Genomic DNA, 27143 nt, shown 5'->3' with positions numbered 1-27143 from the left:
AAGGAAGGGCCACTCCAGCAAATGTACAGAGCTGCCCCAGGTCAGAGTTGCAAGCCAGCCTGCTGAGGCCATTGCTTCCGGGGGACACTGAGGCCCAGGAAGCCAGGCACAGTGGGCTCCGGAGCCAAATGGTCCAGGTTGGAGCCCTGGGTCTTCTGTCAGAAAGGAGCCCAGGCCTGGCTGGTCTGGGCGGGTGCCCACTGTGCAGCCCTTAGGGAATTGCTCCAGCTCTCTGGGCCCCCTCTGTGGGATGAAGCAGGAGGAGTGGAACCCTCCCCGGCCTGTTTAGGTTGCTGAGGGAGGACACCACACGCTCCAGGGCGGGGCAGAGCTGGAGCCAAAGCTGAGGGCGGCAGCTGCTCAGGACGGCCCTGGGCCGGACCTAAGGAGGAAAGCAGTGCTGGCCACATCTGCCCACACTTGGGCCTCTACTTGAACGACTGCCAACCCAGCAGGTAAACTGAGGCTCGGTGAGGGGCGAGCGGAGGCAGGCCCTGGCCCTGGCCCGCTGACCCCAGACCCCAATTCTTTCACCAGCCGCCCCTCCGCCAAGCGCCCAGGAGTGGGTCTAGCCAGCCCGGGTGGCAACACTCAGCCCTGCCTCCCTTCACCATCCCCGTGGGATGCCATTGAGGGTTCTGAGACCTAAATAGACGTGTAAATCATATAAATACGCAAAAACTGAGTTTTTTCATCTGGTTGCTCGCAGATGCTCGGGGGTGAAATTGAATCCCATGCTGAGTGTTTGCTCTGGAAATAACGCGTGTGAGGTTGTTTGCCGGAATAAATTAGTTTTTCTCCCGATGCTGTGCCTATAGTGATGGGCTGACCCCCATGGGGGTGGGGGGTCCACCCAGGCATCAGGGCCTGTCCCACCCCCAGAGGGGGCCATCTGCAAATGGAGAAACTGGGGACAGCAGGAAGTCAGCCATGGGACAGAAGAGCTCAGAGCTGGCCCGCAGCACCCACCCCCACCCCACCTCCTCCTCAGCAGCCTCTCTATCCTCTGTCTTCTCCGTCACCTTCTGCCTCCACCCAGAAAAGGGTGTTGAGGCCCTGACCATGACCTCCCACCTACTTACTGTGTACCTTGGGCTGGTTGCTTAACCTCTCTGACCCTCAGTCTCCCACTCTGTACACTGGGGAATAAGTGCAGTTTGGCCAGGAGGAATCTCTGTAAATTGGGTCAGGCCCTTGGCTAAGGCTCAATGAATGGCCAGAAACCATGTGAAGATTGCGACTTCTTGGGGTAAATGGCATTGCCCTCATTCTCCAGCTCAGGAGCTAGGGACCAGGGTAGATAGAGAAGAGTTGGCCAGTACCTGGCTGGAGCTGGGGAAGAGGAAACAAGAGATATGGGTCACAGGAGGCTTCTGGGGAGGAGGACACCTCCACCTGGAAGCCTACCCTGACTGGCCCACCATCAGAGATGTTTCCCTCTGCGTTTCCTCGAGGGCAGACGCTGTGCCTCCTTTGTTCTTTCCCGAGTGCCCACATGGGCGAACACTGAGCCATGGGTCCAGGTTTCAGTCCCACCTTCAGCCTGAGCGCGTGGTGTGGCGTGGGTGCTCCTGGGCCTCTCTGGGCCCCAGGTTTCCTGTCAGTGTGGCTGGGAAGTGGCCATCTGCACAGCTGCTGCTGAGCGGGTCCTCCGGCTCTTACAGAGGCTGTTTAAAAATAACTGCATCTTCCTGCCTGTCACTCTCCCTGTCAGCCGTCACCCCTGGCTCAGCGTCTCCCACCTCTTAGCCCCTTGCCCTTGCTTATGTCTGCCTTCATTCATTCTTGGCCTTGAACTGAACCTTCATGAGATACCCAGTCTGCCAGAAGCAAGTGGTCCCCCCCACTTTTCTAATGCAGTTTTACTTGTGGTTGGAAGGGGGTCTCTGCGAGGTACTAACTGCTCTTTAACGCCTTCTTGATCCTCTTCTGGCCCCGGGAGGATTTGGGCAGGAACAGGGACCTGGAAATAGGTCATCCGAGCAGACAGGGGTTGAACATCACCAGGGCTACCACGGACAGTTGCACGGGTTGGAGACTGCAGGGGGGCACTAGGCGAGCTGGAGCTCACATCCAGCCGTGTTCCCCTCACGGGCCCAGCACCTGCCATCCACACACAGGGGGCGCCTCAAACGGCTTTCCCTTGACCCAGAAGGTGGATTGTCTTAGTGACCATTGCCATTTCCCAGCCACCCCACCTTTCCGGGGTCTTCACCAGCCCCCAGCAAGCCCAGAGTGGTGGGTTCTGTCCCCAGCCATGCAGAACAGTCGCCTTTATCAGGAGCCAGGACTGTCTGGCAAAGCGTGATACCCAGGAGATGGAGCGGCTGCCGTGGGGAACACCAGCCATGCTGTTATCTGGGAGGCTGGGCCTGCCAGCCGTGGGGCTCCGATTAGGAAGCACGGTCGTTTGCCTGTGGGTGCATGCGTGGGCAGGTAGGGGGCAAGCCAGAGCCAGGGCTCCGGGAAGGGGACCATGAGCCCCCAAAGGTATGACACGCAGGGCAGACTGGGATGCCGGGGGCTGCCCCACTCTTTCTGTTGCTCGTGGGGTCACCTGGGCCAGCTGCCTCCCTCCACCTCCATGCCCCTGAGGCCCAGCCCACACATGGAAAGACTGAGTTGAATTCCGAGCTCCTCCTCCCACAGGAAGGTGGGCACCAGCCTGAGATGGAAAGTGTTGTCTCCTCGTAGGGACTCCATGACCGACAAGGCCAGGAATGACTCCTACACAAACATTCTGCACACGGAAAAGAAAATATGTGAAGACGGAGGGCGCCACGGCCACTGTGCCTGCCCTGTCTGTGGCCCCAGCAGCAGAACTAGTGCCCAGAGGAGCAAATGGGCAACCCAGTTAAGAGGCCCAAGTGCAGGCCAACCCGTGTGACTTAGTGAGTTTCTCATTGTCGAGGTAGGGTGAGCCATTGCGTTAGGATTCTGGATGCTTCCCCCTTGATCCTACTGCCCTGAGTGGGCAATCCACAGGCTCAGTCCTTGGTGGGCTCCCTGCCAGCCTCAGCAGCAGCACATGGGCCCATCAGGTGGCTGGACAGACAAACACATGGACAGACAAATGAGTGCCCGGCGAGCTCATCTCTAGATAGCCTCTTCATCGCCCGTCTCTCGCTCACACACACCTACCCCTGAGGGATGGCCAGGTGGAGGACCACAGACCCAAATACACCTAGGACACAAGGGGCCAGGACCCTCGGTCAGCATCCGGAGCCAGGTGGCCTAGGGTCAGGTCCTGGCATCCCACAGCCAGCTGTGTGTCCAGTCAGGGCCTCGGTTTCTTCATCCGTACAGGGGGGCTTAAGGAGGCCAGCTTCATAGGGCCGCCTGGGCAGAATTGGGTGACCGCATGTGGCTGGGCCACACTCCTGCCCCTTGGCACCAATTTCTGAGGGCCTGAGAAGGGTGTGGCCCATGGGCTGGGACCCAGGCATCCTCGGGGGCTGGCAGAGGACTCAGACCCTTGTGGGCAGGCCACAGAGCAACAGAGCTGGCCACTGCCCCCCTCTCTGCGGGGCTGATAAAGGGGCGCCGGCCTCCTCGGCCTCGCCCTGGTCTCCTGCCATCTTATCTGCCCTGGGGAAGACAAGGACCCAGTTAGAACGTTTTAGCTGGGCCTCCTGGCATATTTACACGTTATCTCTGCCATTAGGCCGGCAGTTATCTGATAATCGGGCCCATTAAGGCCACAGCCTGCCCAATCGGGGCTCCAGGAAGTGGGGCCGCCACAGAAGCGCTTGCTCAGGGACCTGGCCAGGCCACATGAGGCCTCCGTGGGCCCAGGCGGCCTGGGTGGCACCTGAGGCATAAGGTGGCCTGGCCTTCCTGAGCAGAGGTTGCGTGGCCTAGGGAGGTGCTGCCATCTGAGGACAGAGCTGCCACTCTCCCCTCATCCAAAGACAATGCTGAGGTGGGGGAGGAGAGGTAAGATGCAGGTGTGATTCCTCCAGGGCAGCCCTGACAAATGTGTATGACCTCGATGCCTTAGAACAACAGAAACGCATCCTCTCAGTGTTCTGGAGCCATAAGTCCCAAATTCAGGTGTCCACAGGGCTGCGCTCCCTCCGGAGGTTCCAGGGGAGGGCCGCTCCCACCTCTCCCAACTCTGGGGGCCCCAGGTGCAGCTTCCTCCTGGCCGCACCACTGCACCTCTGCCTCTGTCTTCACACAGCCTTTTCCTGGGGTCTCTCCTCTCTGCGTCTCTTCTTACAAGAACCTTGGTCATTGGGCTTAGGGCCCACTGGGTGACCCACGATGGTCTCACCTGGAGACCCTAACTTGATAACATCAGCAAGGACCCTTTTTCCAAATAAGGGCATAGTCCTAGGTTCTGGGTAGACATATGTCTTGGGGGCCACCCTTCAGCCCAGCACACAAGGTCATGTGGATCGTGTAGCATGCTTTGGCTGAACCCGGGAGCCTGACTGTAGACCCTGCCCAAGCCCAAGGCCCTGCCTGTGAGGGTGACCGTCACTGGGGCTCACCGCTGAGGCCCGTCTGTGTAAGCAGAGCAGAATGCTGGCTCTGCAGCGGATGCCACTATTCCAGCCATGCCACCGAGTCATGGCCAAGGCCGCATAAGCTGGCAGAACCCATGGCACAGGGAGTCTCAGCCCCCTGGTGCCTTCTACCCTCAGCTAGGAGACAGGCCCTTACAGGGTCCATGGCTGGCCCAAGACCTGAGGGAGAGTCAGGGTCCAGTCCTTCCAGAGACGGAGCAGAGGTCCTGAAGGCCATGTGGGGTCAACAGCATCCTGGGGTCCCCAATGATCTTTGGAGAGTAAATGGAGTTGAGCTCCAACAACCCAGGTGGAGATTCTGGCCTTGCTGAGGGCCTTGTGAGGAGGGCTCGCTCTGCACCTTAGCTGCCCCTCCGAGCACTGTGCTAAGCATGCTGGGTGGGGAGCTCATTCAATCCTCGCACCACCCAGGGAAGTAGGAAGTATCGGGGATCCAGTGTAGAAAGCAAGGCTTATATAGGTGTAGAAAGCAAGGCTCAGCATTTCCACAGCTGCCTTCACAGGCCTGCTGTGCAGATTCAGGGACTCGCCCCTGGGAAGGGGCTGGGAGGACGGTGCCGAGGGATGGGGATGGGTCTCGTCAACATCTTCGTCCTCTGCTCCACCCATCCCAGCACAGGCAGCAGGGGTGACCTGGCTCCATGCATGCATCCTGGGCACAAGCAACTTTGCCAGTGCTACTCTGGGCTGCGTAAGGGTCACAGATGTCCCTGACATGGCAGCTGTGGTCCCTGGGCCATGTGTGTTACTGGCACAGTGGCCAGGGTTCCCAGACCACACATGTCCCTGATAGCGCAGCTATGGGCCCCAAGCTATGCACCTGCCTGCTCAAATCCAGCTGCAGGCACCCCTCAGTGTCCTATCTCTGCAGCCCTTGGTCTTTGGGAAAGACCCGCCGGAGGGTCTGGCCTGGCCCCCAGAGCTGGGCACCAGCTACCACCCCTGTACCTCAGGCCCAGGCCCACAGGGCAGCACTGCCTCCGTGGCCCTGCAGCCGCCTGACTGCTCCTGGGGGTGGGGGCTGCAGAGGTAGGCTAGACCTGCGCAGGCAGCAGGGCTGGGTGGTCACCATGGTGGACGCTCCTCACACCCCTGATGTCTCTCCCCGCAGACGAGCTGGAGGAAGTCCTGCAGGATGGGCAGAGGTGTGTGCGGGCCCGACGCAGCCTTGCTGAGGGCCTGTCCTGGGGCCCATTCCAAGGAAGCATCCAGAGCAGAGCTTCATCCCCCAGGCAGGCAGAACCGGTAAGGAGCCCCAACCACCGCTAGCCCACCCACCGGTTGCAGGGTTGTGGCCAGGGCAGCCTCCCACCCAGGGCACAGGCCCCTTTGACCCTCCCAAGCCAGGTCGGGGGTAGACTCCAGCTCAGGAGCCCCCACCACTACATGTGAAACACATAAGAAGATGTGGGTATTGGGGCCAGGTGGGGACTGGGGCAGGGAGGGTTAACTGCCTGGGAGCACAAGGAGGGTTTCCTGGAGGAGGTGATGCAAGGCTTGTGGGACCTTGGGTGACACAGGGAGGACTTCCTGAGTAGGGCTTTTTTAAAGATTTTATTGATTTGTTTTTTTAAAGAGAGAGAAAGGGAGGGAGAAAGAAAGGGAGAGAAACATCAATCAGTTGCCTCTCATACATACCCAACCAAGGACCAAACCTGCAGCGCAGGCATGTGCCCTGGCCAGGAATCGAACCAGTGACCTTTTGCTTTGCGATACAATGCCCAACCAACTCAGGACTGGAGGAGGGTGTTTTAAGCAGGCCCTTAACAGAGGAGTAGATGTTGGCGAGGCAGAGAAGAAGAGCTTTCGAGGGGAGGAAGCAACAGGGAGCCCAAGTGTGGGGCTGGACCCTGTGTGCATCTGAGGAGGACGTCAGGAACGCCCCACCCCCCAGCACTTTATGGACAGGGCCCCCGGTGGGAAACTAGGTGGGCTTCTGGGCACTTAGGGACAGCTGCAGCAGAGGGGGAGAGATCCGTTCTGACTTTGTCCCTGTGGGTCCTTCTGAGGACCAGGAGAGGGCACGTGTGTGAGCAGCGCCTCTTCGGCACGTGCTCCTCTCCCTCTCCGACTAAGAAGCCCCACCTGGGCGGCAACACCTCCAGGTCATCGTTGTCTTGGTGTTACTTCTAAACTACCCCCTCCTATGTATGGCAGGTCGGTCTGGCATCCTCTTGCAGGGAGTACAAAGTCTCTTTATAAAATACATTTCAATTAAGAAAGGGCATCAATTATGAGTAAGTATGGGACAGCAGGTGGGCAGCATATAGTATCACGGTAACTGGGAGGGGCCTGTGAATGATGAGTGTTCAGGAAACACCGCCGTGTCCTGATGGCCCTTGCCTGGGAGGCCAGGTGGTACGTCAGACTGGTCCTCTCAAGCCCAGGCTCAGGTGCTGCAACTGTGCAGCCATAGCAATGGCCTAGGTCCTTTTTGATTCCCGATGTGGCATTCAAGTATGGCTTGATCCAAGGTACATACTAGCAGGTGGGTGCCCTGCAGTGCTGGGTCTCCTGGTCCTAAGACCCCAGGTGTCAGCCTCCAATCAGCCTGCATGTAATCATCAAGCAGTGGTGGGTTTGTTGAGTGGGTTTCTCCCCTACCCCCACCCCCTCCAGCACCTAGAGGTTAAATGCTGCCCTGCAAGCTCTAACCACCTCCAACCTGGCAGTTAGAGCCCCCATTTCTCAGCTGTGGGAACCAGGGCCCCAGGAACTCAGCCTGCAGTAGTGTGGAGGGCCAGTAGGGCTACAGGCAGAATCCCCAGCTGCAGACCCTTGGACCAGCATTTATAGCCCTACCCACTGCTGTGGACCATAAAACCTGGGCTGTGGGTCACACAGCCCAGAATCTCTGCGTCAGAATCTCTGGGCTTGTGTCTGGGCCTCAGGAGATTGGAGAAGCTCCCAGGGTCCAAATATGCAAGCCTGCTGAGGCCCCCCTGGGCTGCCCACAATGGCGGTCACAGCTGAGTAGCCAGGCACAGAGAGGCAGGCACTTGCCCAGGTCACCCAATGAGTCAGTGGGAGGCTGGCACAGGACCAAGGGCACCCACCTTTGTGGCACAGGGTCCGGATCCCAGGGCCTCCTACCTCATAGCTGTTCTGCTGTGTGCTCCCAGACAGGCCTCTAACCTCTCTGAGCTTCTGTTTCCTCATAGTTTGGGACCTTGGAGGGGGGCATAGGAAGCCCTGAAGGGTCAGTCCTTGAGGACTGAGCCTGCAGAATCCCAGCCTCTGCTCAGAGGAGCTGCAGCTTGTCTGCGAAGTGGAGAAGCCAGCAGCATGCCTGCCTCCCAGGGCAGCTGGGCAGGGCCAAAGAGAGATGACCCATGAGTCGTGCTTACCACAGGGCAGGGCTCGGCAGGCGCTGGGGCCAGCAGGCCTGCAGCTGGGATGATCTTCTTGTCCTGTGGCCCCAAGCTGGGAGGAAATAGTGGAAGCTCCAGGATGGGTTTTGGCTTTGTGGAAGGAGCCTGATTTTGGCTCCACTGTGGGATGGAGACTGTGTTGTGTTAGAGCAGTCTCTGGAGGCAGTGAGCTTCCTGTCACTGGAGGCATTCAAGTAGCAGTTGACTCTTCCAAGGGTAGGCTGTCAGGAGGCAGTTAGAAGGAGGAATGGATGGGCTGAGAGCTCTGGAGCCCTGGTCTCCGAACTCTCCAAGTGTCAAGAAAACCTGTGAGCAGTGACAGGACGAAGGCAGGGTGGCTGAGGGGTGGGGTCTGCATGTCTCTCCTCTGCTCCCTCCTGGGGATAATCGGCCCCTTCCAAGATGTACACGTGTGTGCTCATGCTTACACACGGCCCCTCATTCCCTCATCCCTCCCACCCTACGAGGCAGAAACTGCCGCCCCGTCCTACGGACGAGGAAACTGAGGTTAAGTGACTTTGCAAAGCCATCCAGATCAAGTAGCAGAGGGAGAATTGTCTGCCCAGCCCCAAAGACTCCTGAAGGCTCCCTAAGGACAGGGCTGAGGGACCGGAGACACCGGCACCAGCCCAGCCCCCCCCCCACACCCACCCCCTCCCCCTGCCATGGGGGTTTGTCCTCCTCGGGCCTGGGGCACAGGTCAGCCTGGGGAGACTTGGCACGAGGCTGGAAACGCTCTCCAGGCGGAGAGATAATGCCGAGGGGAGCGAGGGAGCGAGCACCGGAGGAGCCAACAACCTTTGAGGCTCTTGCGGAGGAGCCTGGGGAGGAAGGAGCCTCGCCTGCTCTTCCCTGCAGCTTTATCTCCTGCAGAATTAAATCCTTGATTAACCCTTATCTCCCCAGCAGGCGCTATCTCTGCCTTGGCGCCGAGTGTCCAGACGCACCGTACAAGATGATTGATTTCTTAAAGATACGCACACTTTTCTGATACTTCATTTATTGTCTAAATATTTTTGCTAAGATTTCAGCGGGCCTCTTATCGAGCTCAGCTGATGGGTCCCAGTTCTCTCCCGCAAGCACCTCCTGCCCCAGATCGTCCTATCAGCCGCCAGGCGGCTTTCGCTCTTTGCGAAGGAGGAGGGGGCAGGAGTAGGGGCACCCAATGGGGTGTGGTGACCCGTTCCTGCTGGTGGTAGGGGGAGCTTCTTGCAGGCTGAGGAAAGGACAGGGTGGCTGGACGCTGAGGGTGGGAGCTTCAGGAAGGACACAGAGGGCACAGAGCCCAGCGGTGGTTGAGAGATGGATCTGGCCCCAACCTGCTGTGTTAACTCGGGGGGGTCCCTCCCTGATCCAGTAGCAGCTTCCACTGTTGGAAACAGGGCTTGGAGGCCCAGCCACAAAAAAGGTGTTCAGGGTGGATTGTGGATGGAGGATGGATGGATAGATGGATGGATAGATGGATGGGTGGATGAGTAGATGGACAAATGGGTTGATGAATGGATGGATGGATGGATGGATGGATGGACAGATGGACAAACAAAGGAACAAGCTTTCACCCTCAGCTTGGCCCACACTGGCTTGGCCCGTCTTTCTGTCCATTTGTACGCCCAGGACTCACCCACTTTAGCCCTAAAGTCATTGTGACATCAGTGAGATTGGTAGGGACCCCGTGGCTGCCAAGCAGGGCAACAGGTTAAGTGGGGAAAGGCCCTGCCTAAGAGATTGAAACAAAACCCCCTGGGATCTGACCTCCCATGTGGCCCCAGGTGAGTCTTTGTCCAGCAATCAGTGTAGAGGGTCAGCCTCCCTGGTCCTTCACCTGGAGATGGAGGCAGGGCTGCTCTCCGTGCAGGAAGCCTTGAAGGCTGGCATCGGGGGTCACTGCCACAGCAGAGACAAACCTCACAGTAGGGCCAGCACTGGCCAGGAGCCTTTTGGGGGGCGAGAGGAACTGAGGCGGGATGCCCAGGTACACTCCCAATGATGCCTCTCTTTCCTTCTTTGATTCTCATTTACATTTGTTTGTAATAGAGAAGAGTACTCCCACCCCGCCCGTCACTGCACTGCTTTCCCCGGGACTTCTGGGACTCCCAGCCCAGGTGTGGGGTGCTGCGAGTTCTTCACCCAAGTGGGGGTGCACTGCAAGCCGCCCTGCATCTTGCTTTGCTCACCTACTGACACGTTTCTGAGTATTTCAGGGCAGCCTCTTCCCCACAGCGCCAGGTGCCACTGGCTGCAGCTGTCCAGCCTCCACGTTCCTACCTGGAAAGTGAGAGTGACACGGGACATGTTGTGGAGTCACGCCAACAGCACATGGTTGCTACCCACTATGGTCCGGGCTCAGCCCGGCAGCACTGGAGCCGGCCTGCCGGCTGTGCCTCCCCACGCCCCTGCCCAGCACTGCCTCCTTCCTTAACAGCCCCGTGGGCCGTCCTTGCCCCTGGTGCTCCCAGGGGCCTCTTCCAACCATCCCGACCTGACGTCCTCTGTCCAGCGGACCCAGCAGCCCCGTGGGACCTCGCAGGAAGCGCCCTGAGGCTCTGCTCCCCTCCCCCTTCCGCATCAGTGTCGGGCAGCCTGGCCTGGACCCTGGGGTACCAACAGGTCACCAGGACCATGGTGGTTGTTCCCCAGTAGGCCCTGGGCTAGAGATTCGCCCTGATGCTGTTGACTCACCTTGGTCTTGAGGCAGCTGTTCCATCTAACCCTATGGTACAGATGGGGACATTAAGGCTCAGAGAGGATGCCAGAATATAGGTTTCCTCTGGCTGCTGTAACAAAGTGCTGCAACCTGGTGTCTGAAGCAGAATTCCTTCCCTCCCAGTTCAGAGGCCAGGTGTGCGCAGGGCTGGTTTCTCCTGGGGTCTCCGAAGGAGAGTGCGTTCCAGGCCTCTCCCCAGCTTCTGGTGGCTGCTGGTGATCCTGGGGGTCCCTGGCTCAGAGATGCATTAGTCCTACCTCTGCCTTCTCTCCTCTCCTTGCCGTTGGATTTAGGACACACCTGGCTAATCCAGGACGGTTCCATCTGGGCTACCCTTAATTTAATCACATCTGCAAAGACCCTTTTCCCAGACAAGGTCACACTCAGGCTCCCGGTGGACATCCTTGGAGGCCACATTCAGCCCGCTCCACAGAGCTAGCAATTGGCAGGGCCAGGGCCAGGCCGGGCGGGCCCCTGGCCCTCTGTGGGACAGCCCCTGAGGGTGCCCAGTCCTGGCCTTGGCTGGAGTGCCAGCGCAGGAAACAGAACAGTGTGGGTGTCCTTCTGGGGACACGCCACAGACAGCAGACCTGCTGCTGGCCTTCCTGGGTCCCTGGCACGCTTCCTCTCCATGCGTCAGTTTCCCTGTCGGCATGAAGGGGCTGTAGCTACAGGGCCAACCCAGACTGGCCTCCTGGAGACACAGGAGGAGGACCCAGCTAGTGTCAGCACTCAGGACCTCCCCCACCACACCAGAAAGACCCATGCTGGGGGCTGGGAGAGATCACCTCTCCTCAGCTCTGGCCACCCCTCCCCTGGGGCCAGGGCACAGGCCCACCCTAAGGACCGGCTCCCTGCCTGAGCCCTAGGGCCACCCTGAGGAAAAGAGCTGGGGGCCACAGGGTCCTTCCCCACGCCATCTCTTCCTCCCTGTTGCTCCCTCCCCTATTATTGTCTCCCCACCCCCACCGTGTCCCCTTTCCACTGGTGCCCACAGAGTGCCCCACTCACCCCTCCAGGCCTCGCCCCGCTGCCTGGGCTATGGCCGCCCACACCCAGCCCCTGCCCCGTCCAGGCCTCGGCACAGCTCAGACTCGTTCCTGCTTCTCCAGCACTTTCCCTGCAGCCTCCAAAGCATGTTTCTTGCTGGCCTCCCACTCCATCATCCACGCCGGGACATCAGGGACTGCATGTTCTGTTCACGGCATCCCTGCACCCGGCACAAAGCACGTCCTCTGGGACTGGTTTTGAATGAGTGAGTGAGTGAATGGATGGGATGCAGTGATTCAGTGGAGATCATGCATACCCGGGTTCCAGTCCTGCGCACACAAGGCCACGTCCTGTGGTCTTGGACGCCATTCACCTCTGTGGGCCTCAGTTTCCTCTCCTGTGAAATGGGTTTTCACAGGGTCTGGGGAGATAAAAGGGGCCTGAGAAGCGAAAGGCCATTGCCTCTGGCAAGGTGAGCGTAGTGGTGAGGGTAGGGGGAGATGGGCGGGGCTTCGCAGGGTGGGCTGCAGAACAGAGGTTGGGGGGCCCAGTCAGAGCCCATCTGGGCCTGCCCCAGACCTGCCCTCCCACAAACCTGCCTGTAGTGACCTGGGGGAGGCCCTGTGGCCCTGCTGACCTTCTGCAGGGCCATCTGCTCCCTGTGCCAGGCCACCCTCCCCCAGAATGGGGCCCCCACCTCCCCTTCCATGCGGCTTCATGAGAAGCACCGCGAGGTTTGGGAACAGCCTCAGATAAAGTTGTCACAGCGGATGCGGCGGAGATAGGGTTTCCGATGGTTATCAGCGGGCAGAGAATCCAGACACTGACCTCTTTGTTGGGAAACAAGGAGCATTCTCAGATGCACCCAGAGAATTTAAAGTGGCCACCCGTTATCCTGGGGCTGGGTGGGGCCGGCCTGGAGCCAGGAGGGAGGGACCGGGACAACCCTGAGGGGCTGTAGGCAGGTCAGGCAGGGCTTCTCGCTTTCTCCTGACCAGGCCTGGCCAGCGAGCTGGACCCAGACTGGGCACCGAGTCGGGGGGCACCCAAGGAGGGAGAGCAGCTGGTGGCACACATGACTGCTAGCTTGGGCAGAAGGGCCAGGGCAAGGTTGGGGGTTATGAGTAGCCCCTCCCAAGTTCGCACCCCACTGCCCATGGGCAGGGCAGACCAGGAAGGGGGGCTTGCCTTGGCCCAGTGCCTTCACTGCAAGAGAAAAGGGCCTCTGTTCCCTGGGCTGCTTGGAATTGGGGGAAAGCAGCAGGGGAAAAAGGAAAAGAGTAACATGGGGCAACCCCGTGGTGTGCCAGCCCCTGCACAGCAGAGGCAGAGATTGAAATCTGCTTCTCGTGGATGTCCTTAGCCCCCGAGGCTCGACATGCCCCTGGGGGCAGAGGAGTGGCCTCCAGGCTGCAGCCAGCAGACGTGGGGGTGCTGGCCTAGGGCTGGCTGGGGGGCAGGGGAGGGGCAGGCATGGCAAGGCCTAGCTACACTCCCCAGGAGCCAGAGTGTGGTGGCCCCTGCACCCCCAGAGTCCAAGTGCAGGCACGTGCTGCCGTTCGGATGGCTGTGCCCCACCCTTTTCCAGCTTTCCCCATCTAAGGGCAACGGAGAGCCCACACCGATGTTAAGGGCTGAGGGAATATGGGCTGAAAGTCAGTCATAAAGCCCCAGCTCTCCTGACCCATTTCCTCCTGGAAATCAGGTCTGGGGTGTAGCACAAGGCCCCCTAGGGCCCCCATATCTCCTCCTTCCTCACCTGCCCCCAGACAGGGCTGTCACCCAGCCCAGCCAGGGAACACCAAGCAGAGGTGCTCAGTACCCGTCAAGACACAGAGATGGGCTGCTCCAGGCAAAAGGCACAGAGCTGGCCAGGGACATGGCGCCACTGCCTTCCGTCGGCTTAGTGTGCACATGGAAAATTAGGGGTTCTGCAGCATCAGCAAAGCTGAGAGCAGGGGTTTTTATCATGCTGCGAACACGCACTCCTGAGAATGATAAGCATTAAACCGACCGGGAGGCTGTCAGTCTCAGTTTGAGGGTTTAGAAATATTGGGACGAATAATTAGATTTCATATCGTTACTGCAGCACCCATCGGAGGATCAGGCAGATTAATTTTTTTCACCCTTCTCTGCTCATTAATATTCATTAGAGACTCAGGAGGCCCAGCCTCTGCCTTGCTGCTAGCCCCGTTGGTTCACCCACCCCTGCACCAGCCATCCCCCACCAGTTCCACTTTGCCCCAGGCCTGACCCACCCCTGTGGCCTCAGGAGGCCTCCCAGCCAGCAGGGAACCCCCCAGCTGGCACCCAGCCCCCACCCCCTGCTCTGCAATGTTACAATCACCAGGTGTCTACTAAAAGCAGAGACCGTCTGCCCCAAAGTGGGCTCCTTGGTGGAGATGCCCACAGTTGACATTTACCAACCACTGGCCCATGGACACCAGCCTCCTGGGCCCAAAGGCACAGCCCCTGCCTAGTGTGTCCTGGTGACCAAAGGGAATGCAAAAGCAAGGGTGTTGCTAGCGGGGGCTTGTCAAGTGCTGCTCGCACACCACACAGGCACTGTTCACAGGAGGGCTTCACACGGACTGCTTCTTCCCAGGGTCCTAGGAGAAACTGAGTCACAGAGCCAAAGATGAGATGTGCCCTGCAAGCATGTGGCAGGATGAGAATGGGTCCAGACTCCGACCAGGAAGGGCATCGTCACCTGTTTGCAGAGAGATGCCAAGGCCCAGGGAGGGCTGCGTGCTAGTGGGGCAGGTGGGGCTCTCCCTGACCCACTGACCAGCTGTACTGTGCTCACCTGTTTCATGACTGAGCCACACAGCTGCTTCAGTGACCAGGGTGCCCCGACGTAATTGGGAGTGTTACCAGGAGTGGCCAGCACACTGGCCTGATCCCCAAGTCTGCCACAGGATGGGGACAAGATGCAGAGGTGGTCAAAGGGGCTGCTGAGGGTGTCACAGTGGTGGAGGTCAAGCGTGGACATGACCCCGATGCCCAGCTCTGGAGCCCCTGTTGTCCTCACAGCCAAAGCCCAGGAGAGTGTCTTAGGCTCCAACCCGGCGGGGAGATGCCTGGAACCTGTCAGAGGACACCCCATACCCCACACCCCATCCCCGGCCCTAGCTGTCCCACGTGGCGGCATCCCCTCCAACTGCCATATGCACCCTGTGGGCGCACAAAACCACCCCCATATAGGTGGTAGTATTTCCTGGTGAGAGCAAGTGACACTGGTTCTTCAGTAAAAGGTCCTGATGTCCCACATTTCTACGTAAAAAGCATTTATTTGCATAAAACACAACACCCAAATGATGCACGCCATACCTTTCCATGTGGGACTCAGTTGCTGAGCTTAGGGACCTCCAGGCAGAGGAGCCCAGAACCAGGGTCCAGGGATGGGGCTGAGGCCCAAAGGGCAGCGGTGGTCACCTCAACCTTGGGCAAAAAGGGCCACGGTTCTGCCCTGCCCACCAGTCAGCCATGGATCTGTACCACAACCCCGAGTACAACCAGCAGCTGGGCCAGAGTGGGGCTGCAGGCAGCCCGTCCCTAGGCAGCCACCTCCAGGCACCAGAGCGCACTGGGCCAGAGGGCGAGTGTTTCCTCCGCTCTGCAGGGCTCCGGAAACTGGGCCACCCCCAGTGAGGGCCTGACCAGAGCACGCTTTCCTTCCGGTGCTGTGAAGGCTGGCTCCCAGGCCCGGCTGCCCCTCCCCTGCCTCCCGCCCTCCCCATGCCTCAGTTTCCTCACCTGTCAGGTGGGAGAACACTGCCTGCTCTCCAGGTTGGCCTAAAGCCAGGGGGGCAAGGGGCTCATCTCCGGGAGCCACAAGAAAGGGACCAGGTGCCAAGCCAGCCTCAGCATGGGGACACTGCCTGGGGACCTCGGTGAGCTGCTGGGCCCAGGCAGGTGTCCTTTAAATGTCTACCACCTTCTAGTCCCCAGTCGGTCTGAGCAAAAGTGGGCCTGCCCTGCCCTGCAATGGGGGAGGGGAGCCCCACTGTCTGGGAGGACATGGAAGGCCCCCTTGTCAGGACAGGCCATCTCCTTAGGACCAATCTCGGCCTTGGCCCACAGAGGCTCTGGCGACCCACATGGGAGGAACCCATGCCCCCATGGGCACCCTAGGAACTCACCGTAGCACCCAGAGGCCTGCTAAGGTGGTGGGACAGTAAGGAGAGAACACGGGTCTGGATGGGAGTCCCCTCTCTGCTACGGGCTGGCTGCATGACCTTGGGTTATGTTGCATGATCTCTCTGGGTCTCAGTTCCTAAGAGAACCCAGCACTTGACAAGGAGCAGGCCCACAGCCTGCCACCCACCAGGTGGTCTCCCTGTAGGGGCCCCCAGATGGGCTTTCCCCCTGCTGTGTCCTTGCTGACCCCTCCTTTCTGACCCCCCAGAGTCCCACCCTGATGCTGCTACTGGAGGATGAGGCCTGCTGGCTGAGGACACTGCCCCGGGCCCCGACAGAGGCCCAGGCCAATGTGGAGATCCACAGGAAGGGTTGGTATCTGGCACTTCCCTCTCAGCCTTCCGGAAGGTGGAGGTCCTTTGGCTCTCCCAGGGCTGGCTCTTAAAGGGAAACTAGCCTGTTTTGAACCAGGCCAAGGGATTGGTCACCACACTACTAGCACCCAATTAATGCCCATCTGGGGGTGGGCACTTGTCTGGCCTGGGATGGGGGAGCAGGGTCTCAGGAAGCCAGGACCGCTGTCAAGGTCCCTGGGATACCACCAGTGCAGTGGAGGAGCCTGGGCTGGGGCCTATACATGCTGACCCACTCTTGCCTCTCTGCCCCTTTTGGAAAAGGGGTCCAGGAGGGAGGACCTGGGTGGGTCAGAGGAAGAGCAAGATGGGGGTCCTTGCCCCCCTCACCTCAATTCAGAGTTCAGGCCACTCAGATACATTGGCTTTCGTCTCCATCGCCATGGCTCCACCTGCCCTGGATGGTCTTATTCCTAAAGAAAGTGCAGCATGGCCTTTCCAGTGTGTGAGTGTCAAGATGGTGTGGAAACCCCCTCCCCCAGTACAAATAAGGGGAGGATGTGGAGACAGACACGTGACAACTTCTACAGACAAGCAGGGCCCTTTCCCACGTAGCCGCCCAGGAGGGCTGTGGGCCTACTGACCACAGGAAACCCACCCCACTCCCCTGCAGGGGAGCTCTGCTTCGCCGAAACATCCTGGGAGGCCTCACTCTCACCACCACCTGAGCACACGGCACCTTTGGCTGAACACCCCAGTGGAGGCAAAGCTCCATCCTGAGGGTGGCTCTGGTGTCCAGACAGAGCCAAAGGCCATTGGCGACAGCAGCCTTGTGACCAGCTCCTCAGCCTGGCCCCTTCCCACCTGGAGGTTGCCAGGGCTTGGCCGTGGGACAGACAGGCGCTGGACTTAGCATGTGAGGACCTGGGCTTTCCATTCTGCCCTGCCAGCCCCATGCACCTTGGTCCAATGCTTCATCCTGTGTACCTGTCTTCCCACCCACAGGGAGGTGAGAACCCCAGCCCCCTCCCCTCACCATCAAGGGGCACTCTAAGGACCCAGGAAGCAGCTGGAGGGCTGGGTATTGGCAGCAATTAGTCATCCATGAGACTATACACCAAGCCAGGGTGTAGGCCAGTTAGCGCTGCCTGGCTCACCCTTCCTTCTAGTCTGGTCAGCAGGGCTCCAGCCCCCTGTGTTTGCCCACGCAGGACCAGGGTCCTTGCAGCTAGTGAAATGGCCTTGTGCTGAACACTGGAGGTGGAACACTTGCATAGCTCACTGGGGTCCTGTTGGCCAAGACTGCCCCCTGCAGGCCACACTGGGAAAAGTGCGCCAGCAGAGTTGAATGGAGCAGACGGGCAGGTCCAGTGGCTACCACGTCCTGCCCAGGCACTCTGCCCTGTCCCACGTGCCATCCCTTTCCTGGAAAACAGGGCAGCTCTGCTTGCCACCCTTGGGGCCCTCCAACTCGATGGGCTCAGGGCAAGAAAACCTAAGGCTTGGGCAGGCCACCACCCAGTTATCCTAGAGAGGCAGGACCACTTGTGGAAACCAACCAGCCACAGCTGTAAATCAGGCATGACCCCTCCCTGACCGTGGCCTTGGCTCCACGCCCCACCTCTGGCTTCAAAACTCAGGGCTAAGAAGAGGCCTTCAGGAGGCTATGTGGGGAGTCTGCAGAGCTGGTGTGGTGGGCCTGGGGCTGCTGGCCCTCCCATCAAGGTGTCCTTACCCTTTACAGATGAAGCCCTCTGGTGCAGGCTCACCAAGCCAGTGCCAGCAGGGGGACTGCTGAGCACACTCCTTGTAGCAGAGCCCCACAGCACCCCCAGCCACCCTGTGAAGAAGGAGCCAGTGGAGCCTGACTGCCCGGCCCTCTCTCATACTGACATCCAGCTCCTGCCCCAGCAAGCTGGCATGGCATCCATCCTGGCCACAGCAGTCATCAACAGTGAGTACCACCCCCGTGCCCCGCCTTTGGCAGGGCCTGCCCAGTCCCCAGGCACAGGGCTGCGGGTAGTGCTCAGTGCTCGAGAGCACAAAGACCTGTGGCCACTGGGATCTGAGCAGAGAAGGAAATGGGCCGCAGTGGGCAGGCACACAGAGCTTGAAAGTAGGGCCCCAGGAAGGGGGTTTGGGGTGGGGCTCCAGGCTACTGCTAGAGCACGAGACATGGTTGGCTGAGGGATGGTGAGGGGGCAACCCTGAGTGGGCGGCAGGGAGGCATGGCAGCAGCGCGTGCCGAGCGTGGGCAGGGAGGCAGCAAGGTCCCCAGGACTCAGGTCTTGCACTGGGAAAGGTGCAGCAAGCAAGCACACACCGGAGCCCATGCCTCTCCCTTTGGGACAGAGCAGGTTTCTTTGTCTCTCAGCCCCTGCCAACATGTGGACCACCCCCGGCCCTGCCCACTAAACGCTGGGACTGCCCCCACTTCTCAGCACACACTAAGCCTCAGAGTTATGACAGTGAAATAGGATCCACTCTTTCCACAAATACTCGTTTAACACCCACACTGAACCAAGCAGTGGAGGCACCAAGGCCACAAGGTGGGGTGCTGGCCCACTGCGAGAGTGGCGGCAGCAGCTACAGGGGAGGGTGCATCCGGGAAGGAAAGCAATGGCGTGGTCAGGCAGTGGCGGAGCTCCTTTTATTGAGGTGCTCGGGAAAGCTGCTCAGATGAGAACACTCAGGTTTGGACCTGCACGCCAGGAAAGAGCAGCTGAGTGGTCGGTCACCCGCCGAGGCCCGGGAGGTGGTCACTGCGACTGGAACCTGGCAGTGCGGCAGGCATGCGGGCAACCAGTCTCTGAGGGGGGTTCTAGGCAAGAACCAATTTCTTCTCAGGGCAATGAGGCCTCACTAGAGTCTTTAAGCAGCAAAGTTTGGCTTTAAAATCACCCTGGCTGCTGGGTGGCAACTGTGAGGTTGCAAAACTGTAAGTCACAGGTGATGATGGCTTGATGTAAGTGGGTGCAGCTGAGACAGAGCCAGAGGTGACACTGAAGCCCGCAGGGACAGGCCGGCTACAGTTGGGCTGGGTGAGGAGGCAGCAGCAAGCAACACGCCAAGCGCTTCGGTGTGGCCATCCAGGTCGATGTTAGTCAGCACCGTTGTTGGTGGGGGGTCAGAGGAGAGCCCTTCTGAGCATCCTGACCCAAAGGCAGACGGGGAACCCGAGCTGGAGCTCAGGGTAGTCAGAGCTCCACAAGCCCTGGGGCAGCGTGAGAGCCCCAGGAAGAGACAGGGCCTTCAGACACTAGCGTGGGATGGGGGGAAGTCTGCCAAGGACTCTGGTGTTTAATTCTTGACACTGCACCACCCTTGGCCTGTTTTCCTTGCCTGTGAAGTTGGGGTCATGGTAATACTGGCCTCGAGGTGTCTGTGCAGGTTTCCTGAGCTGCACCCACCCCGGACTTGACCCGTGGTCAGCCCACCTGCGGTCAGCCCTGGGTCGCAGTGGCCAGGGCTTGAATGGACCTCCGAGGCTCTGGCCCCTCTCTTGACACCATGGGCAGCAGCACAGTCCTCAGCACTGACTTTGCAAATATAAAAACAAACCCATCGGTGGCCTCAGGTCCCCAACCCAGCTCAAGGTCTCAGTCTATAGAGAACAGAGCTGCCTTGAGACCCCAAGTGAAAGGGAACTTGAAAACCAGAGAAAACACAGTAGGAAGGAAACAGGGCCAGAAAAACTGTAGGTACAGGGTCCAAGGGGTGGTCACCGCAGCCAGACAGACAAAGGCAGTTCCTTCGGAGAAGTGGGAAAAGCAGGAAACCTGGCGGCCTCCTGGGTGGAGGAGCAGCACCTGCACAGCAACTAGGGACCCGGGACACACATCGGAGAAGCCAAGATGAGAAACACACCCTAACCTGCAGAAATAGAAACCAGATGATGAGGAACCCAGGGCCCCTCATTCTACCTCTAAGGTACAACAAGCCCTGCCCTGGCCACCTTTGGCCAAGGGGCAGCTGGCCGCAGAATAGCAGCAGACACACAGAGCAGTCCTTTAAATTCTGCTCAACACACACAACCAGAGAACAGTGGAGCATCCATCAGAGAAATCCTCCCCCATGGGCAAAATCAGCCCTGCGATCCAAACTCCAGAACCTGACAAATTAGAGGCAGCTTACTTGGGGTAAAGTTAGTGGATCCATTAATGTGATCATTCAGTCAGTAACTGATGTGGAACCACCCAGATATATAGGGGATGACAAGGAAACAAGGAGGACTCCTCTTCCTTGCATCTCCTGGCCTCGCCTCCTTCCCACCCTCACCCCAGAAGCCACTCAGAGCAATGTTCAACTCTCAACCTCGTGCCCAGGTGCTTGGGGATTTTGATGCATCTGGTCCCTACGCACCTGGCCACTCACACACCTGTTGATGTGCACACGCCTGTTTCATCCTCCACCAGCACCCAGGTCGTCCCTTCATAGCCCCCCTGCCAGCACACATTCACCTGCACACACTCGCCACCTCCTTCCCCTGTATGTGACCACTGCCACCAAATAACTGACATAACCACATGCTCCACCAGAGTCCCACTCCTGCAGGTGTCCACTAAAGTGTCCATGCGCCTCCCGTGAGCACCCCATGAGGCCATGGCATCTCCTTATGGGCTCACTGTTGGAAGGCAGCATGGAGAGCATCCTGGGCAGTACCCAGAGCCCCTGTCCACATGGCCCCACAGCATCCTGGAAATCCATAGAGAGGGCACCCTGGGCTGTAAAAAAAACAGATAAGAGCAGCAGTGATGGGGAGGGAAAGCCAAGTCACAAACTTCACTGCCCAAAGCAGAAGGACGCAGGAGACAGCCAGGGCAGAGTCCTCACTTTGCAGAGAATACACCGCCTCACCCTGGGTTGCAGGCAGCCCCCCTCTGCTTCTGGACTGTCCCCTTAGGTGTCACCCACCTCTTGCCCCACAGAAGATGTCTTCCCCTGCAAGGACTGTGGCATCTGGTACCGCAGTGAGCGGAACCTGCAAGCTCATCTCCTGTATTACTGCGCCAGCCGCCAGAATGCCAGCTCCCCTGCCTCAGCCACCACCGATGAGAAGACCAAGGAGCCGTACCCCAACGAGCGTATCTGCCCCTTCCCCCAGTGCCGAAAAAGCTGCCCCAGTGCCAGCTCCCTGGAGATCCACATGCGCAGCCACAGTGGTGAGGCTCCACGCCCCCCCAGGACCCCAGCCTGCTTCACGATAGCGCATGCGTGCCCACTACGCCCAGGCAACAGATAGGCCTGTGTGGTCTTCCCACCATACCACATAGCCTCCCAAAGCTCCTGGGGCACAAAGCCCATGTACGGCTGCCTGAATGGTCAGCTCGGGGCTGGGCCCAGGCCGGGGTCCTGGGAGGCTTGAAGAGCCCTCCACGCATGGCCCGTATCACGGCCCCTCACTGGGCCCTGTGTTCCAGGCGAGCGCCCCTTCGTGTGCCTCATCTGCCTGTCGGCCTTCACCACCAAGGCCAACTGCGAGCGGCACCTCAAGGTGCACACAGACACACTCAGCGGTAAGCGGGCTGGGAAGGGAGCAGGGCCAGGTCAGGGGGTGTTCGTGGAGCGCCCCCAGTTCCGGGGCCCTGACACCACAGCCCATCTGCAGGTGTCTGCCACAGTTGTGGCTTCATCTCCACCACAAGGGACATCCTCTACAGCCACCTGGTGACCAGCCACATGGTCTGCCAGCCAGGCTCCAAGGCTGAGATCTACTCGCCAGGAGCTGGGCACCCCTCAGCCAAGCTCCCCCCAGGTGAGTCCCAGGGGGCCCCTCTGAGGACAGGGGAGGGGTCTGGTCTATGAGACAGCCAGGGGGATCAATTTGGCCTTGGCCCTCCACCATCTCTACCCAGCCCAGCTCTCCCTTCCCACCCTGCCCCCTCCTCAGGTCTGGCCCAGGCTGGTCCTGCTCCAGCCCTGAAGTGTGGCCCTTGGGGTCTTCCTGCAGACAGTCTGGCCGGCTTCCAGCAGCACACGGCCCTGCATGGCCCCCTGGCCTCCTCTGACCTGGGCCTGGGGTCCACCCCATCACCAGGAGTGGACAGGAAAGCCCTGGCCGAGGCCACCAATGGAGAGGCCAGAGCGGTCCCCCAGAACGGGGGCAGCGGTGAGCCCCCAGCGGCGCCCAGGAGCATCAAGGTGGAGGCGGCCGAGGAGCCCGAGGTTGAGCCAGGGCCCCCAGCCCCTGCATCACGGACGCCCTCCCCGCCCAGCCCCGCGCCCGCCGGGGTCAAGGCTGAGTTGCCCAGCCCCACGCCCGGCTCCAGCCCTGGCCCCGGTGGACTGTTCCTGCCACAGTTCCCCGCTGCGCCCCCCGCCTCGGAGATTCTGGCCAAGATGTCCGAGCTGGTGCACAGCCGGCTGCAGGTGGGGGTGGGTGCGGGGGCGCCGGCAGGCCTACTCTCAGGGGCCCCCAAGGGTGCTACATGCTTCGAGTGTGATATCACCTTCAACAACGTCAGCAACTTCTACGTGCACAAGCGCCTCTACTGCTCCGGCCGCCGCGCGCCCGACGACGCACCCCCGGCTCGCAGGCCCAAGGGGCCCCCTACCCCTGCTCGCGCACTCCCTGCCCCGCCACCTGCCGAACCCGACGCGCCAAGCTCTTCGCCAGGACCCGGAGCGCGCGAGGACCAGGCGGGGGACGTAACCACGCCCGAGGCTGAGACGGGCGGCCGGGGCAGTGAGGGCAGCCTGAGCCCGGGCAGCGGGGCGGACGAGGAAGACGACCCCCGTCGGACGCTGTGCGAAGCCTGCAACATCCGCTTTAGCCGCCACGAGACCTACACGGTGCACAAGCGCTACTACTGCGCTTCGCGCCATGACCCACCGCCACGCCGGCCGGCTCCCGCTGCACCCCCAGGAACCCCCGGGCTCCCCAGCATCCCTGTGCCAGCACCGCCACCCGTGCGCACGCGCAGGCGCCGTAAGCTGTACGAGCTGCAGGCGGTCAGTCCCGCCCCCGCAGCGCCGGGCCCCGCCCCACCAGCGCTAGCTCTCGGCCCCGAGCCTCCAGCATCACTGTCTCCGCGGCCCGGAAGCGGAAACGGGCTGGATCAGTCCGAGGGCCCCATCGATCTGAGCAAAAAGCCGCGGCGTCAGACCTCTGCCGGTCCTTTGCCCAGCCCCACGCCAGTGCTGCCGGCCCTGGCAGACTACCACGAATGCACAGCCTGCCGCGTGAGCTTCCACAGTCTCGAGGCCTACCTAGCGCACAAGAAGTTCTCCTGCCCCGCTGCACCGCGCCGCCCCCGCGCCCCGGAGGACCCCGCCGTCGTGTGCCCCTATTGCCCCCCGAATGGCCTGGTTCGTGGGGACCTCGTCGAGCACTTGCGCCTGGCGCACGGCCTGCTGTTGGGCAAACCCCTAACCGGTCCCAGCGCAGAGGCCCGGACGCCCTCGCCCGCCGCCCCCCGTGATGGCCTTAACGGCCAGGAGCCATCCACTGGCCCTCCTGACAGCAGTCCCCTGCCCGGCCCGCCCACAGCCCCATCAACCCCTCCTTCCCACTCGGACAAGGGCGTCCAGACCCCCAGTAAGGGGACGCCGGCCCCCCTGCCCAACGGCAACCACAGGTATTGCCGCTTGTGCAACATCAAGTTCAGCAGCCTGTCCACTTTCATTGCCCACAAGAAGTATTACTGTTCCTCGCATGCCGCCGAGCACGTGAAGTGACCGGAGGCCACACTACAGACGGGAGACCGCTTCACACGCCCCGCTGCTCTCCAGGAGCCAGGACCTACCAGCCTAATGCTCATAAAGACACAATCACCCCCAGGAACCCGGCTGTTGGTGACTCTGGCTCCTAGGAAACGCACCAAGCACAGGCCTCAGCAGAGGAGGCTGCTGATGGCAGCGCCCACCTGGACCCTTGGCACTTAATAAAGAAGTTCAGTTTGATGAGTAGACTGGTGGAGCAGCCTAGTTCTCTGAGCAAAGGGCCCTGCAGGGTGGGGGCACATGCTTGCCAGCATCTTGGGCAATCCATGCGCCAAGCACTTAGAGGCCACCGCTGCCACCTCCAGCATACATACAGACCACTGCAGTCTGGAGTGACCAGGTCCCCAGCTGTGTCACGCAGTTAGTGGCCCTAAGAGGTGGGCCGAGCCCCAGGTTCATCTGATGCCACCACACACAGAGCTGCCCTGCCAGCTGCTCCGTACCCACTTGAAGCACAGGGGGAACAGGTACTGCCCTTCTAGGCCCACTGTTGCTGCCCCTGAATCCAACCAGAAGCTGTGGTTTGGCCACCAGATAACAAAACAGAGGGCTTAATCCTACCCAGCAGACAGTCTTCCCACCCCACTTGGTTCTGGGGCCTGGGTGTCACCCATCCAGTCACAGGCCACCAAGGTTCCGGGGATGGGAGCATCTTGGGAAGGATGAAGCCCTGTTGTTGCCACGGCTGGTGGAAGAGGAGGGGCAGTTAACAGACACCAAGGAAGAAGGTGCACAAGGGAGAGGGTACCAAGGCCCACAGTGGCCCCTGGGACCAGAGGGGACAAATCCTGAACTGGGTGTAGTGTGGCACCTATAGTGGCTGCAGTGGGGGTGAGGGACAGGAGCACTGCGCCCCCAGTCTGTTCTACTGGTGCTGCGAGGGGTGCTCATGCCACGGCTGGACTGGACGATGCCAGGCCAAACCCTAGCAAGGAGGCTAGCTGCGATCCTGCCATTTGGCAGCTGGGTGACTGAGCACCCTCCAGCCTGGTGTCCCTGCTTGAAAACGCACCATCAGTCCTTTCAAACTTTGCTTGAAGTAGCAAACACTGTTTCACTCAGCAGCTCCGACTTTGACCTTTGTCTGACTTGAGAGGTGCTTCCTGCCACCACCTAGACTCAGTCTCTATGACATCATCCACAGGCAAGAACTTTCTCTGAGCTAGTCCCGAGTACCAGGGCTTGGTCAGACAAGGTCACTTGGCCAAAGCCTCTGGACAGTCAGGGTTCCCAACGCCCTCAGGGAAGGGTTGGGAGAGTGTCCCATGGGAGCCAAGCTCCCTTTCTTGTAGATGCCTGTCCTCCAAAAGACCAACCTGGCCTCTGCCCTCCTGGAGTGGGGTGGGGGGATTGCACAGACCCTCCACCCTGCTCCTTGTTCGCAATGTTACGCATGAATTTGCATGGAGAGTTCAGGAAGCTCTGCCTCCGAGCCAGACCACTGAATGAAAGGCACTCTGAAGTCCTCACACTGTTCTTTAAAAAAATTAAACCTAACAGTGAGTTTTACTGTGTATAAATTTTGCAATAATTTTTTTTAAAGAAAGATGCTGGCGGAGATCAGGGATATGGCTTCTTGTGAGGAACAGACACTCAAAGGGGGGAAATGCAGCACAGACTCACAGATAAGGGAGACCAGCATGCACATCCTCCCCAAGCCTCAAGAGCCACCCCCACCCCCACACAAAGGGACAAGTGAATCAAGGGGGCAGATGTGAGTGGAGGACCGTGCTGTCCAGAAAAGAGCCTCAGTTCCCACGCCTGTAACTGTGTGCAGGGCTGCGCTTGATGGTCCTGCGGCCTCTTCTGAGAGCTCAGTTCAGCAGACAGAGCTGGCCCTGACCCCTGCTCCAGGCCTGAACTGCTGGCCCTGTCACCGGAGAGGTTCTGGGCCCAGTGGCCGACTGCCCTCACCCTGGCCTGGGGAGGTTCCCGGGGTGGCTCGGCTGGAGTCTCCAGGGCAGCACCACACAACTCGTTAAGGGTCCTACACGTGGGTCCTGGGTCCTCCCACTGCTCCCCGCCTCCAAGGTAGTGCTGAGCACCCTACTGCACCCAACCACAGTCCAGAGCCCATGTCCACTGCCTCCTTCCACAGATCCGGGTTTCCCACACCCTACAGATTCCTTCACTGCGGCCACTGTCCCAGCTACAGCCCAGGGACGGCACCCAGGCCTCCTTCCCACTCCTCTCCAGGAAACCCAAAGCTTCTGCCTCCCAACCACGCCCTCACCCCCCTGGCCTGCTGCTTCTCTAAAGGAAGAGAGTTCACCTCTCGCAGAGCCGCACAACCCCCCACTCCCCAGTCTCCCCAATGTGCATATGGATTCCCACACTCCTAAATCTCTCTAGCACGGCCATGCCTCTTGTAAGCGCCAGATCTGTCTTCCTGCTGCACTGGATGTCACCCCGATGTCCCTCAAGGGCCCTGAGTGTCCGAGACTGCCCCAGCAACCTGCGTCTTCTCCCTGCCTCTGTGCAGAGGTTGCTATCCACCCTGATAGAGCACCACACCTCACTGTCACAGCAACTCTTGATTTTGCCAAACCTGATGCTCCCACCATCTAGCCTCCAGATCTGCGACTTCCCCTGAATTCTCTCTCTCTCTGTCTCTCTCTCTCTCTTTAAGATTTTATTTCTTTATCTTTACAGAGGAGAAGGGAGGGAGAAAGAGAGGGAGAGAAACATCAATGTGTGGTTGCCTCTCATGCACCTCCCACTGCAGACCCAGCCTGTAACCCAGGGCATGTGCCTCGACTGGTAATCGAACCGGCAACCCTTTGATTCACAGGCTGGCACTCAATCCATTGAGCCACACCAGCCAGGGCTGGATTCTCTCTTAATCACCACTTTCAAACCTATCAGGCAGTCTGCTTGGCCCTGCCTCTCAAGACTACTGCTGCTTCGCCTGTGCCCTTAGCCACACCAGATCCAATGGACTGGCCACCAGCCCTGGCCACCACTGCTCTCTTCCCAGCTCTGACCAGGCCCTACTCAAGCCTTCAGGGGTTCCTGCCACACAGAGGGGGCCTCCAGGCCCTCTTCACCACACCATGCCCTGTGGTCCTGTCCACCCTGCTCGTGGGAGTACTTCAGCCCGGTCTGCTCCTCAGAAGGGCTGCCTTTCCTGTCACGCTGCTGTCAGTCTAAGGATCATCCCTGACCTGCCTCACTCAGCACCCTGTTTATTTCCCCCATGGCAGTAGCACTCTGGAAATCTGGTTTTCTTTTGCTACCCCTTTGCCCCTCCCCAAGGGTATCATCTGCCTTGACTACTGCCTGCTGGGCACCTGGCCTGTGGCCTTACACCAGGGAGGGACATGCAGTCACT

The 27143-nt window shown here is 59.9% G+C and overlaps 1 protein-coding gene across 3 annotated transcripts in view; it reads left to right on the top strand.

Annotated features, from left to right (window-relative positions):
- The window catches only part of ZFPM1 (zinc finger protein, FOG family member 1), a 74918-nt gene extending 50918 nt beyond the window's left edge, over nucleotides 1-24000 (top strand). Inside the window, exons 4-10 of one of the 3 annotated variants that reach the window (XM_045819156.1) lie at nucleotides 5644-5777; nucleotides 16006-16108; nucleotides 17835-18044; nucleotides 21022-21252; nucleotides 21511-21606; nucleotides 21699-21845; nucleotides 21981-24000. In XM_045819156.1, coding sequence (XP_045675112.1) covers nucleotides 5644-5777; nucleotides 16006-16108; nucleotides 17835-18044; nucleotides 21022-21252; nucleotides 21511-21606; nucleotides 21699-21845; nucleotides 21981-23767 — 2708 coding nt within the window. In that variant the 3' untranslated portion in view covers nucleotides 23768-24000. Of the gene's footprint in view, nucleotides 1-5643; nucleotides 5778-16005; nucleotides 16109-17834; nucleotides 18045-21018; nucleotides 21253-21510; nucleotides 21607-21698; nucleotides 21846-21980 lie in introns of all 3 variants that reach the window. The other 2 variants (XM_045819157.1, XM_045819155.1) reach the window with 2 other exon arrangements.
- The last annotated feature ends 3143 nt before the right edge of the window (nucleotides 24001-27143 follow it).

The sequence above is a fragment of the Phyllostomus hastatus genome, unplaced genomic scaffold, assembly GCF_019186645.2.
Source record: "Phyllostomus hastatus isolate PE091 unplaced genomic scaffold, TTU_PhHast_1.1 phas_scaffold_345, whole genome shotgun sequence".
NCBI classification, from domain to species: Eukaryota; Metazoa; Chordata; class Mammalia; order Chiroptera; family Phyllostomidae; genus Phyllostomus; species Phyllostomus hastatus.
The sequence above is the reverse complement of the archived record's forward strand: the minus strand, read 5'-3'. Positions and strand labels throughout refer to the sequence as shown.